Here is a 14646-nt window from a genome sequence, read left to right as displayed (position 1 = left end):
TATCCTTTAGTTTCATGAATGTCTCTGCCACCTTCCAGAGGTTGGTGAACCAAGTCCTTGCTGGATTGGAGTCCTTGGAGTGCAGCTTATCTAGATGATATTGCAGTCTTTAGCTCCACCTGGCAGGATCACCTGATCCACCTTGGGAGGGATTTAAATGCCCTGAAAGCTGCAGGCCTAACTATCAAGGCATCCAAATGCAAGATAGGGCAGGGAACTGTAGTATACTTGGGCCACCTTGTTGGTGGGGGCCAGGCACAATCCTTACAACCCAAGATCCAGGCAATCCGGGACTAGGCATCTTAACCAGGAAAGGCAGTAGGGGAAGTCCGCGCAGAGTAGTGCACAAGTTTCTGAAGTTCAAATATCACAATGTGTACAAGTGCTCAAAGGTTATCATACAGCGACCACCTTACGCTGTAAATATGTAGATCTAGGTCCACATGTAGTATAAATGTTAGCAGTTGACAACCTGAGCAAAAAAACACAAACGTAAAAAGAGCAAATACAGTCCAAGTCTCAGTCCTCAATCAGGTCTTCTTGCTTTATTCCAAGGTTCTCATACATCCATAATATAATCTTCTTGACACTTGTAGTGCAAGCCACAACCCATGGCAACACATGTTTCATCTATAAGGCTGTAAGCCATAGACTTCATCAGGGCTAGAACAGAAGCAAAGTAGCTAAGTTACAATATGTGACATCAAATACCCACATTGGTGTTACAGTAGGTACTACATCCACAGCATCACTGCCACTAGTGTATATCCCTGTGACACACAAAATTGGAATATCGTGAGTCAGACCAAAAACAAAGCAACTTTCTTTTTAAAATGATTATACAATGGGTAACAGGAGCAAAAGTTTTGACTAAGTTCAGAAAGAGACCACCTCTATCGTGCATATGTGCTTTAAAACATTAATGTTTATCGTTTTAAAGCACATATGCACGATCGAGGTGGTCTCTTTCTGAACCAGACCAAAAACAAAGCAACTTTGTTTTTGAAATGATTACACAATGGGGAACAGGAGCAAAAGTTTTGACTACGTTTATTAATGTTGATCGTTTAAAGTACATATGCACAATAGAGGTGGTCTCTTTCTGAACTTAGTCAAAACTTTTGCTCCTGTTCCCCATTGTGTAATCATTTCAAAAAGAAAGTTGCTTTGTTTTTGGTCTGACACGGGGGAACTTCTGGATTTAGGCTGCAGGCATTTGCTGGAGGCTTGAGGCAAGTCAGCGGTCGCCGAATTCCGGATGAGGATTGCTGGGGTGACCTCCTCTTGGTGTTTGCCCACTCGAGCTCGGGCTGTGGACGGCGGGTGCAGAGTGGGGTGGATGTGCGGTGTCTAGCCGGAGCCAGTGGTTTCAGATGAACAAATCCGGTATTCATGGGAGAAGACTTTGTAGTTGAAGGCAGGCAGTCATCCAGGGTTTTTGAGGTTTCTGGTTGCAGGACATACAAGGAGTTCACAGGGCAAGGTTCGAGGGGAGACAGGCCTGTAGGGCTGGGGCCAAGTCAGTGGGCATCGTCCTCTTGTTAGATCTGCACGGCTCTTCAGTCTATCTCATCTTTCTTGTCGTTTCTGGATCTGAGTAAGCAAGGTTCAGGGTGCCCCCTAAATACTAGATTTAGGGGCGTTACAGGTAGATAAAGGGCAGGGACCAATGGGTCCCTTCCCTGGGGTGGGTACACCCCTTATTGTGCCACCCTCCAGTGGGAGGGGGGCAGGAGCCTGTCCCTGGTTGGTTGGGTCCCCCCGTCCTCAAGAAGGCCGGGACTCAGACTTGTGCTTCACCTTGCCTTCCCCACCTGGGGGGTGGAGTTGGCCGAGGTGGGCACACCTCTCTCCTTCACTTGTTTTTCCCGCAGGTTCTCCTGCTTAAAGTGGGGGGGGTAGAACCAGTGGGGACCAGTTGCTGAAAGGAGCAAATGGTCTGGGGAAGCTTGTACCAGGATGTGTATTGTTTTAGGTCCCAGAGAGCAGCAGACTCTCGACCCAGGGGTCCAGACACATGTCTGGTGGTGGCTGGTGGTGGCAGCTGAAAGCAGCTACTCAGCCTGGACACTAGTGGTGGGTTCGTTTTCAGGGAGCATCTCTGAAATGCCCTCTGTGTGCATTTTTCATTAAATCCCACACTGGCATCAGTGTGGGTTTAATGTGCTGAGAAGTTTGTGACCAAACTTCTGAGTTTTCAGTGTAGCCATTATGATGCTGTGGAGTTCGTAATGACAAGCTCCCAGCACCATATACTCTTAATGGCACACTGCACTTACAATATTTAAGAATGAACGTAGACATGTTAGGGGTAAAGGGCTCATGCACCTGTACCCTCACAACTGGCATAGGGCACCCAGTTAGAGGGGTGACTGATCTATTTCAGGGCAGTGGGTTGCAGGCATGGCACACAGGGATGTGTGGAATGTCGACTCTTTACTTTGTTCTGCACCAAAACACGCAGCCTGAAAAGGCAGTGTGTGTGTGTGTGTAAAGGTACAGGGCCTCTAAGGGTAGCACAATAAATGCTGAAGCCCTTAGAGGTCTTCCCTGGTCACAGTGCCCTGGGTACCTGTGGTACCATTTATCAGGGGCTGACCTGTGGCCAGCGATGCCAATTGGGTTAGTTTTGGGGAAACAACACATGCCCTGGGAACCTGATTGGCAGGGACCTTGGGCACACCAAGAACAAGTGCATCACTAGTCTGACAAATAGCAGGGGGGTACTGCAACAGAAACCCACTATCCTACAATGTGTGAATTCATTGGCTGACTGAGTGTGTACAACAAATGCTTAACACTGTCCTCTGATACTATCTTACTGCTCGACCACACTCCCACAAATAGAGAGTGAGGTGCCATCTAACTTTACCTCTGCCTACCTTTCGGGATCCACTGGACTCTGTGCACACTATACCTCACTTTGGTGTAATATATACAGAGCCAGCTTCCTACACCAGGTGGTGAGGAGCGATGTTTAGAAAAACAAGCATTTGCAATGCAATGAGTCTCGCATATGTGAGAGTTTGGGCTATTGGCGTTCTAAATTATGTTTTTTACCTGTGTGTTTTGTTTTGGAGTTTAGTGGATGTATGTAATGTGAACTAGAGCGGAATTATGCAGGTTATATTCGAATTGTTAGTTGTATATTTGTGTGTTGTCTAGTGTATTTGTATAGTGGAATTCTATGTCATGGTGAATAGATAGTGGTGAGAGTCGCAGAGAATAGATAGAAAGGAAGAATGAGAGGAATAGGTAGTTTGTGTAGGGAGCAGTTATTGAACTTGAGACAGAGGAGCAGAAATATGTATGAGAAAGATAGAAAGAAGGTGAGAGCAGGCCATTGACGTATACAGGGGGAAGTTTTGTGTATGCAGAAGACACCCTAGGAAGGAGGAAAGCGTGGGTTGGAGTGACAGAAAGTTTGAAAAGATATGGTATAGAAACTTTGCTTGAAAATCGGAGTCAACCACTTGAGAGAAGTAGTGTGTGAGAGAGCGAGAGGGTTGTGTGAGAAAGAGTACAAGAGATAGAGGGACAAGTGGAAGGGGCACTGGGGGGGGAGGCGAGAGGTGGCTAAGCACACAGCGTGAGGAGGTATGGAGAGGGAGCATGTGTGAGTAGGCAGTATGGATTAGTTACTTACCTGTAATCCTAGTACTCATCCAGGGGTATACTCATCAAAGTCATAATCTATGAATAATCCCCACCCATATGCGGGATCCCGTAGCATATTGAAAATACATATATATGCCTATATATGCATATGTGAAAACATATCCATGCAGCCTAAGATATTTTTCACAATGGCCAAAATGCTGAAATTACATAGGTTTGTATAGTAGCACCTATACTCTCCCAACCCCTAAGGAAGAAAGAGAGCAGTAAACATTTGTACTACAACAATGCTTTATTGACAGAGAAACCTGTAATTGCAGGCATTTGCCAGGAGGCTGCAGTAGAGTATAAAGAAAACAAAGAAAACGGACACCTTGTCTTTAAGGCATTAGAGTAGGGGTACCGTGCCTTTAAGGCCCTGCAGGGGATTCCCTGCTCCCATGATGCCATGGAGGCCCCAGGACATCGTCTTCCAGTCAGCAAGGTCCTGATCCCAGGAAGAGAAAGGGGAGAAGAGATTCACCGTCTATGTCGAAGTCGACGTCGAAGAGGCCCAGACACTCTTCGGAAACACCATCTCGACGTCGAGATCTCTTTGGGACTCTCTCACTCGTTTCACTGAGAAGCTTCCCAAGGAAGACCGGCAGGATTCCAAGGAAGACCGGCAGGATTTCACCGAAATCCTACAGGAAGGAGAGCTTGTGGCAGTCAAGTAAAAAGTGCTGCAGCGGATGCTTCCGATCTCGCCACTCATGGATATTCACATGGAGTCTGCTCACGACGCTCGGCTTGGCTGCGCCTCACAGGCCTCAAGCCTGATGCTCAGAAGAAAATGCTGAATCTTCCTTTCAACGGTTCATCTCGGTTTAGGGCTCACGCTGATGACGAGATGTCCAAGATGAAGGCTGAGATGGACACTGTCAAGGCTGTGGGTCTCGAGAAATGCAAGGAGTTTAAGAAGCGTTTCCGTCAGGGCGACAAATGTTCGTACCAACAGAGGGTTCAAACCCCTCAGTGGTCCGGCCAGAGTCAGCAAAGATCGCAGTTCTAGCAGAGACGCCCTGGTAGAGGTAGAGGCAATAACAACAAGCAGCAGTCCACCTCCAAGCAGCCTCCCAAACCCTTCCTCCTTAACCGTTCGCCACTCCGGTGGCATGCCTTTGAAGCTTCCCTCTGTCCATCCTGGGGGAGGAGACCTAGCACCTCGCTCAGGATGTGCTTTGTTGCAGACCCAGGAGAGCGGGGGGCTCTCCATCCAGGGGTCCAGCAACTTGTCTGCTGTGTGGCAGCCTGGGCAGCCACTCAGTCCAGATGTGGATTGTAGTTAGGTTTCAGGGGGCATCTCTAAAATGCCCTCTGTGGTGCATTTTACATTAAATCCCACACTGGCATCAGTGTGGGTTTAATGTGCTGAGAAGTTTGATACCAAACTTGTCAGTCTTCAGTGCAGCCATTATGGTGCTGTGGAGTTCGTAATGACGATCTCCCAGCACCCTATAGTCTTAATGGCATCATTGCACTTACAGTGCCCAGGAATGGACCTTGGTACTGTAGGGGCACAGGGCTCATGCACCTGTGCTCACACCACTGGCATAGGGCACCCAGTTAGAGGGGTGACTGATGTATGCCAGGGCAGTGGGTTTGTGGGCATGGCACAGCGATGTGTGCCATGTCGACTCTTGGTTTAGTTCTGTACCTAGACACTCAGCCTGCAAAGGCAGTGTGTGGGTGCCAGGGTACAGGGCCCCTAAGGGTGGCACAATAAGTGCTGCAGCCCTTAGGGGTCTTCTCTGGTCACCATGCCCTGGGTACCATTTACTAGGGGCTGACAGGTGGCCAGAGATGCCAATTGGGTTTTAGTTTCAACACAGTTTTAGGGAAGGAATACAGGCCCTGGGTACCTGGTTGGCAGGAGCCCAGGGTACACTCAGACAAAGCACATCAGCAGTTCAGAAAAAAAGTGGGGGCATACCAATGCAAGAAAGATTGCACTTTCTCACAACGTCATAAAGAGACACAGTGGAAATTGCTTTTATTGTTGTGTTATACGCCATATAGATTCAATTATACCATACATTAACAGCAGGCACCCAGGTTAAGTATCAAGTTGGATGGATTGTTATAATATAGTCAAATGAGTTATTGAAAACTAAGGAGGGGCTGCTGTGGTGATGTGAAAAAATGGGAGTGCATGGCATTTAGAGGAATTGCCTCAATTCTGACAGGAAAGGGGCCAGTCATGGCTGAATGACCACACAGTCTGCAATGAGTAAGCATTTTACACTCCGTTCTAATCATGTCCCTTAGCTGTAAAGCATATGCTTCTACCATATTTAAGGTATTGTTCTTTATTTCTCAAAGTATCTATATTATTTAGTTTCAAGAAGAAGTTCTGTAATCTGCTAATTTATGAAAGTGCTGCAACTCCTTACCTGAGTGGAGCGCTCTGTGAATGCAAGTAGGGTAGCTAGGTATCTTCCAAATGTGGCAGGTGTGTCTGTGCCCTGGAAAGAAAGATTCACACACTTACAAAAGGCAGACATTTTATGCAACTTAAAAGTTTTAATAGCCTACTTTTTTAATAAACAGAAAGCAACAGTGACATATTTAGTTTCAGACTTGAACATTTTTAGCATGCAACAGCAGTTGCTCAGCATTAACAAATATGGATTTCCATTTGTAAGAACATTGCTAGCAACATTTATCTCAAACAAGATAGTGTTTAAAAGTGCATGAAAATTACAAAATATAAGGCAGGCTATTTGTCTGTGGAGAAACTGTTTCAGAAAACTAACTTTCAAAATACTATTCTTCCTCAATGAACAATCGAAATTCTGATCTTATGGAAAGTTCCCAGCTTACAAAAATCTATATACATACACCTAACTGATCTGGAAATGATCAAATGGGCTCCACAACTGACCACAGCAGCTCAACAGTCACCATCATAAGAAGTGATGTAGGAGCTGTCCACACCGATGCTTAGATTTTGCTTATTTTCCTGTGCTTGAGAGGTGATAATTGCAATTATTAGCTCAACAGAAAATATTGCTTTCAAAAGCTGCTAAAATAAATCGAAAATAATAATCGTGAACATTAGTTATTAAAACAATAATAATTATCAGTAAGCAAGATGCAATTTACTGTTTGATAATATTAGTGGTTCATGAATCAAACTAATAGCTGGCAAGATAAAGTTAGGATCTTGAACTTCTGCAGGAAAAGAACTAATCTGAATTGAAAAAACTTAAAATGGAACCAAGTTTGACACTATATTTAGAAGGAAATAGATTAAGATATGTGTTCACTTTCGGAAAGAAGGACGAGGTATTTAACTCATAAAAGGATGAGTCTCAACCTCTTTCAGAAGTTCTTGGGATGCGGGCAGTAGATTTGTGCGGCCGCTGGGGTAGATGCTAGAAGTACAGGGAGGAAAGCATACTACAGTAAATAATGGAGTGGGCGATCATTCCACTAACTATAATGATTGACGAACCATGCCTTTCATATAGCGACGAAGTAGAAGCATCAATTTTAACTGGACCTTCTCTGGTGGGAAAAGCAGCACTCTCACAAACACTGACCCATGTGGAAGGGTGGGAACACCTTTATGGAAAGGAAGAAACATCAGATTAAGACCATTTAACATGGAGTAAACCTAATGGAATATATGAGAAGAAATACAGCACCAAGGGGCCTCTTGGTTAGGAATGAACCCTCCATTTTCCTGAAAGACGCCTCATTCAGGAGGGACCGGAAGTGACCAAGAGATTGGCTTTTTTTATTCATCAATACGGCCAAAAGAATCTTAGGTACACTTCTTATTCAAATTCAGACCTCAGAGAATACCCACAGAACACAAGTTTAGGTAAAAGTTTTTAAGAAAAAAACTGGAAGATGCAAATAGAGAGATTGGAGAATACAAGGATTACTTGGCCCAATCAAAGATTAACAAACTACAGTAAGATTTGAAAACATTCTCACAGGAGAAGGTATATCCCTATGTAAATGACCAGTATGACAAATAGAAAATTTCACAAAACACATGTAATCAAAGACGGAGCAGAGAGACAGACAATTCCAGCACCGTAGTGACAGCAGTGAGTACGAAACTAGGCTCAGGGTTCGAGGCAGGCGGACAGGGTTCTTTCAGTCACAGATGTTCCCATAACACTCCCCAAGGACTAGGTTATGGTTGGCCACCAATGTATCCCCAAACGTAACACTTTCAATATCCCCCTAATCAGATTCCTTTTTTAGGGAGAGGTCGAGGAAGAGGAAGGGGCAAGCAGAAACAAAGAGGAAAACAGGTACAATGGGAAGAAGAACTGAACCAGCGGATCACCCGGAGTATGACCGGGAGTTCCTCGCAGGAAGGAGCAAAGAGGGACTTTGATCATGAACCTAACAGACATACAATTGACCAACGCACAAGAGAGTACCCTGGATAAAAAAGATTGGGATGTGTCCAAAGTAATCAACTGGATGTTTTAAGTTAAGATGTGAATTGCATGAATTTTTCAGGAAGATACGCTTGACGGGCTTTTTGGGGGAAAATGGTTGGAGAATGAGGGATGGGCAGGGGAGACATGAATCTCCGCCCAAAATCTACCTTCAAAACATCTTTGACACAACTGGTATCTTTCATAGATTCACCTGCCTGAATCATTCCCCGTCGCAGAGGCGGGAGTCCCACGGTACATAAAAAGCAGTGCCAAGTAAATTACAGTAGTAGGCCCTAGAGAAAGGCCTGAGGCCTAGATAGTAGTAGACTATCTACCTCATTATGCTAAAAAGACCAAAGACTTTGTTCCAACCAATCAGCTCACAGCACCCTCTAGAACCCTCTCTGCAGAGCCAGTTCTCCTCAGATTTTCATTAGCACAAGTGGGGAATAAGTATCCCAAACTAAAGAACTGACTCTCCGGGGAGGAGGGTGGGTGCATGTGAATCTATGAAAGATACCAATACTGGATAACTGAAGTTACAGGTAAGTAACTCGTTTTCTTATCCAGTATTGGAGTATCTTTCATAGATTCACATGCCTGAATCAGAGTAGCAAGCAGTAAGCCAGGTAAGAGTTGGTTGCGAATGGTGAGAGACTTATACTGATACACTCCCAGTAATACCATTGTTAACAACTAACAAGTGCGAAACAATCTCATTTTAATAGGCAAAGATGGCTATAAACCTTATATATCCGTTAGAAAACATCAGAATGGATGTGTAACATTAAACGTATTAGCAGCCAACTTGAAATAAGTTTATCTATACATGAATATGCATATAAATAGAAAACACAGGTTACCTGAAGATTTCTTCAAACAAACAGATGCCGTAAGACGGCTTGACTAACTGCAGCACCTTGTTGGCTTGTCGATTGCAGGCAGTAATGTCTTGTAAACGTGTGGACATTCTTCCATGTCGCAGCACGGCAGACATTCTCTAGAGTCACTCCTGCAAATAACGCTGTAGACGCGGCTACAGCTCTTGTGGAATGAGCCTTGACGTTTCTTGACAATGGTCTGTGTGACTTGATATGGCAGAATTGGATTGCGGAGGCTATCCATCTAGAAATTGTGGCTTTTGTGACAGCTTCCCCCAGCGTAGTTGGGCCGTAAGCCACGAATAATTGATCAGACTTTCTGAAGGTCTTTGTTCTCTGTAAGTAGAACTTCAGACATTGTTTGATGTCCAAGGAAAGCAGTGTTCTTTCTGCTGGTGTAGCAGGGTTTGGATAGAAAACTTTCAATTTAATTGGTCAACGTGATTTGGAGCACCCTGCTGGGGAAAAATGTTCATAGGTCGCTGGACGTGCTGCCGCAGTTTCCTCAGGGTTAGTGCCACTCTCAGCGCACAGGTGCTCACGTGTTTCTGACGAGCTCTGTGAGCACCTGCGCGCTGAGAGTGGCACTAACCCTGAGGAAACTGCGGCAGCACGTCCAGCGACCTATGAACATTTTTCTCCACTGATGAAAGAGGAATCTAGAAACACGTGTCTGGGGATACACTTGAAAAGAATACTGGTACTGGCACTGGCCAACAAACTGTGAGAACTGTGTGTGAAGCGAGCAACATTGAACCACATTGACTATGATGCATGAGGTAATTCAGCTGTGACGTGTCAGCAGAGTGCTCCAAATCCCTTTGACTGTTTAAGATGGCTCCCGTGGGCCGTGGGCTGACTAGCTGTGAGCACCTGCGCGCTGAGAGTGGCACTAACCTTGAGGAAACTGCGGCAGCACGTCCAGCGACCTATGAACATTTTTCCCCACTGATGAAAGAGGAATCTAGAAACACGTGTCTGGGGATACACTTGAAAAGAATACTGGTACTGGCACTGGCCAACAAACTGTGAGAACTGTGTCCAAAAGCGAGCAACATTGAACCACATCGACCATGATGCATGAGGTAATTCAGCTGTGACGTGTCAGCAGGGTGCTCCAAATCCCTTTGACCTTTCAATTTAATTGGCTCATTAAATGAAATTGTGATGGAACCTTGGGTATAAATGTTGGATTCGTTCGAAGAGTGACGCAATCCTGTGAGAAATGCAGGAAGGGTTCTTTAATAGTGAACGCTTGTATCTCACTTACTCTTCTGGCAGATGTCAAAGCTAGAAGTAGGGCAACTTTACATGCGAGATACTTGATGTCGGCTTTGTGAATAGGTTCGAATGGATGCTTTATCAGCTGTAAAAGAACCGTATTGAGTTTGCATTCCGGTGGGGGAGGTCTAACCGGAGGATAAGCTCGGAAAAGTCCTCTCATGAATTGTTTACTTAAAGATGAAGAACATAGTTAAGGAATGTTAGTAACATTCCTGAATCTGGATAGAGCCGCTAGATGCACCTTTATTGATCAAAGAGAAAGGCCAGAGCGAGCTAAATGTATCAGATAAGGAAGAACTTCTTCTGCGGGAGCATCAATCGGGTGTAAACTATTGGAGACACACCAAGAGCAAAACCTTTTCCATTTAAGACTGTAAGTCTTCAATGTGCTCTGAGCTCGCGACTTCTTTAAGATGTCCCGGCAATCCTGCAAAATCTGAAAGTGGCGCAACTCTAAGTAGTCAGGAGCCATGCGTGCAATTTTAGAGATGGAGGATCTGGGTGTAGAATCTGTCCCTCGTTCCGTGACAGTAGTATTGGAGACGGAAGAAGACGAAGTGGACGATCCTGGGATAACAGCATGAGTTCCTGAAACCAGTACTGGCGTGGCCATCTGGGAGCAATTAGGCAACTCTCCAACGTCATCTTGCGCAACACCCTTGGTATCAACGGGATCGGAGGAAAAGCGTAAGCATAAATCCCTGATCATCGCATGGACACAGCATTCCCCCTTGATCACGGTTGAGGATATCTGCTGGTGTAAAACCGGAATTTTTTGTTCTGCTGTGTTGCAAACAAGTCCAACATTGGCTTGCCCCAAGTCTGGAACACTGTGTAATTGGGCTTGGTCCAACTCCCACTAGTGGCAGTCTGACAGGGATCTGCTGAGTTTGTCCGCTAGAGTATTGTGGAGGCCTTTGACATGCTCTGCCCTGAGAGTTATGTTGTGAAGTGTAATCCAGTCCCATAACTCTTGAGCTTCCTGCGACAGCGTCATTGATCTTGTTCCTCCCTGTTTGTTCATGCTGGTGGTATTGTTGGTTCCGACCAACCCGAAGATCCTGTGATTCTGGGGAGGAATGCTTTCAAGGATAGGAAGATGGCCCTCAATTCCAGACTGTTGATGTGACGCTGTCTGTGTTCTTGAGTCCATTTGCCTTGGACTTGTAAATCTTGGAGATGACCTTCCCATCCCTCCATGGACGCATCGGTTGTCAGTATGAAGTCTGGAGGCGTCTGTATGAAGGTGAGCCCTTGCCTCAGAATGCGTAACTGCGACCATCATTGAAGAGCACTGACCATGCGCGGAGTGACTTTGATAACGTCTTCGAAGGAACCTGTCGCCTGTTTCCATTGAAGATTTAGTTCTTCTTGCAGAGGTCGCATTTTGAGGTATGCCAATGGGATGAGATTTATGGCTGAGGAACACATTCCCAGGAGTGAAACGAACAGGCAAACAGAAAGTGACCTTCTTTTTGACACTTGGATTGCTAATTTCTGCAAACGGAGTTCTCTCTTGAGACAAGAATGCCTTGCATTGTATTGTGTCCAGACGTGCTCCTAAGAAAGGCAAGACCTGTCTTGGAAGTAGTTGGGATTTGCTTCTGTTCCCAGTTAAACCCATAGATGCAAAGAGAGCACGACAGTTTGTCATGGCATCCTGAACGCTGTTTATTGAAGGACCTTTGATTAGCCAATCGTCCAAGTACGGGAACACCTGGATTCCCCAAGAGCGCAACGTTGCTGCTACCAGGGCCAGGCACTTTGTGAATATCCTCGGTGCCGATTTGAGGCCGAACTGTAGTACTTTGAATTGATAGTGGGCGCCAGCCACAGTGAATCGGAGATACTTTCGATACTTGGGATGAATGGGGATGTGGAAGCATGCATCCTCCATGTCTAAGGAAGCCAAAAAATCTCCCTTGTTCAGACAGTTTAGAATCTCTGAAAGGGTGACCATGCGAAAACCCTGCTTCTTGAGTAACTTGTTGAGGCTGCGCAGGTCTAGAATTGGTCGCCATTCCCCCGATTTCTTCTTTATAAGGTTAAAAAACGGGAATAGAAACTTGTCCCTCTCTGTTGAACCGGGACCTTTTCTATGGCGTTCTTGAGGAGCATGACATAAACCTCTTTTAACAATAAGTGAAGATGAGGGGTAGGGGGTCCCTTGGGCGGAACAGTTGGAGGCTTGGTGACAAACTCTAGGGTGTGTCCATGCTGTACTAGGTCTAACACCCACTGATCGGAGGTAATTCTTTGCCACTGTTGATGGAAAAGTGATATTTTCACGCCCACAGGGAGGGAAGGACGTGTGGTTGGCACCCGGCTGAACTCACTTGTTTTTGTGAGTATCTCGCCCCTGATTGATGGAGCGTCTGCGCCTCCTTGGCGAGAGAAACCAGCCGTATTTGATTGTCGGTAAGAAGAATGATAATCCTGTCGGTAGTGGGGCTGATATTGTCTGCCCTGCTGATGGTAACTTCCTCTAGAGGAGTAGCCACGTCCTCTAACACCTCTGAAAGAACCTCGTTTGTACTGCAGGGAACCTAACGACCTTGCGGTATCAGTGTCCGTTTTGATTGCCTGGAGGGCCTCGTCAATATGTTTCCCAAATAGAGACTCGCCGTCATAGGCCATGTCCAAAATTTTTAACTGAACCTCTGGCCTGAAGGTGGTATCTTTCAGCCAACCCTGGCGTCTGAGGACTGCAGCCCCAACCAATTGCGTGAAATTCATGTTAACGATATCCAGGGCGCAGTCGAAAGTCTCTGAAGCTGCGCGTTCTCCTTCCATCAAGATCTTTCGAGCTTCCATCAATTTGTCCTCTGGGATCAAGTCAATGAAAGTAGCCATATCCGACCACATTTGGCGATCATAGCGCCCTATGATCGCCAACGAATTTGCTGCCCTGATAGAGGCGGCAACCATGGTCGAGAACTTTTTACCGATAAGGTCAAGGCGACGTTTCCCTTATACGGTGGAGTAGTGATGGGCGTGGCTGGGTTCTTCGACCTTTGCTGTGCGGCCTGTAAAATGACCGAGTCTGGCCTCGGGTGACCCACAAGGCAGGATGGGCTGTCGAATGGAGCGCAATATTTCTTATCAATCCGTGGTAGTACGGCGGGCACGGAGGCAGGATTTTTCATTATTTTGATGCCTTCTTTCTATATGTAATCTATTATAGGAATTGTTCTGGAAATCTTTCTAGTCTCCTCCTTGAAATCATGTAGGAAAAAATCAGATTGTTCCACTGTTACTTGGAGCTTGAACCTGCTCGCGGCTCTTTGAATGAGATTATGAAATCCACCTATGTCCTCTTGTGGTGAGTCAGATGGCTGTGAAGTTGGTGGAGATGGCATGGGGATAATATAAGAATCTCACGGATCCAAAGGAGGATTCTCCTGAAGTTCTCCTTCTACTTCTTCGTCCAAAGATGTATCCGGTGTACGATGAGGCGGAACAGGTTGTTGAGTCTCCGTGACCGGAGACATGGGCGCTGGAGAATTAGGCTGAGGTACAGGGTCTGGAACTGCCGCTGGAGTAGGCGGTGAAATGACCTGCTGCGGTGGAAATCGCTGCCTATAATCAGCCAACATGGCTTGCAGGTCTTGGATGAGGGTAGGAGGCAGATGGCTGGTATCTGCAGTCCGTGGATGCCTTGAATGATGAGGAACCACAATATCCTCTTGATAGTAATGTTGAATGTAATCCTCCTCATCCTCTTCTTCACATTTTATGATTAATTCAGAAGGATGGCGAGCTACTCCGAAAGCTTCTTCATTCTCGTCATCATCATAATCTCCTTCCTCATCTTGAGTGTAAGTGTTGAGGAGGTGAGAAGGCGTGAGTGGCAAAATATATGAATATTCTTGCTTCTGGAATGACCGGAGTTGGAAACTCTTAGATGAAATAGGCGTTGAAAATGTTTGTATCGCCGCTAAAGATTTAGTGGAAGCGGCTTCAGTTGCTGTGAATGGTACGGCTGTCAATGCAGGCAGTGGTGTCATCAATGGCTCTTCATTTTCGTCGTCGACGGTGTCGTCGACAGGGGCATCGTCGACGGACTCAACGTCGACGGAGGCATCGTCGACGGACTCGACGTCGACGGAGGCATCGTCGACGGACTCTACGTCGACGGAGGTATCGTCGACGGACTCGACGTCGACGGAGGCATCGTCGACGGAGGCATCGTCGACTGACTCAGCGTCAGCATCGTCGACGGACTCGACGGAGGCATCTTCGATGGGGCTCTCGTCGACGGTCACCGCCGATCGTCTTTTTAGTCACAATGGAAATCCTAGTTGACAGAGCTGTAGTAGAAATAGTCGCCGTCGACGAAGGAGCTGAAGATGTAACAGAGATCGTCGACATAGGGAAAGCTGAAGAGACAGAGCAGCTTTAACTGACGGTTTTGAAGG

General features: G+C 46.1%; 1 protein-coding gene across 2 annotated transcripts in view; it reads right to left on the bottom strand.

The window, feature by feature from the left end:
* The window catches only part of LOC144762300 (exportin-5-like), a 2334361-nt gene that overhangs the window by 1746792 nt on the left and 572923 nt on the right, over positions 1–14646 (bottom strand). For both annotated transcript variants that reach the window (XM_078647447.1, XM_078647448.1), the window contains exon 10: positions 6051–6122. In XM_078647447.1, coding sequence (XP_078503573.1) covers positions 6051–6122 — 72 coding nt within the window. The remainder of the gene's footprint in view (positions 1–6050; positions 6123–14646) is intronic.

This window comes from Lissotriton helveticus, chromosome 6 (assembly GCF_964261635.1).
Source record: "Lissotriton helveticus chromosome 6, aLisHel1.1, whole genome shotgun sequence".
In the NCBI taxonomy this organism is placed as follows: Eukaryota; Metazoa; Chordata; class Amphibia; order Caudata; family Salamandridae; genus Lissotriton; species Lissotriton helveticus.
This window is presented reverse-complemented; position numbering and strand designations above follow the sequence as displayed.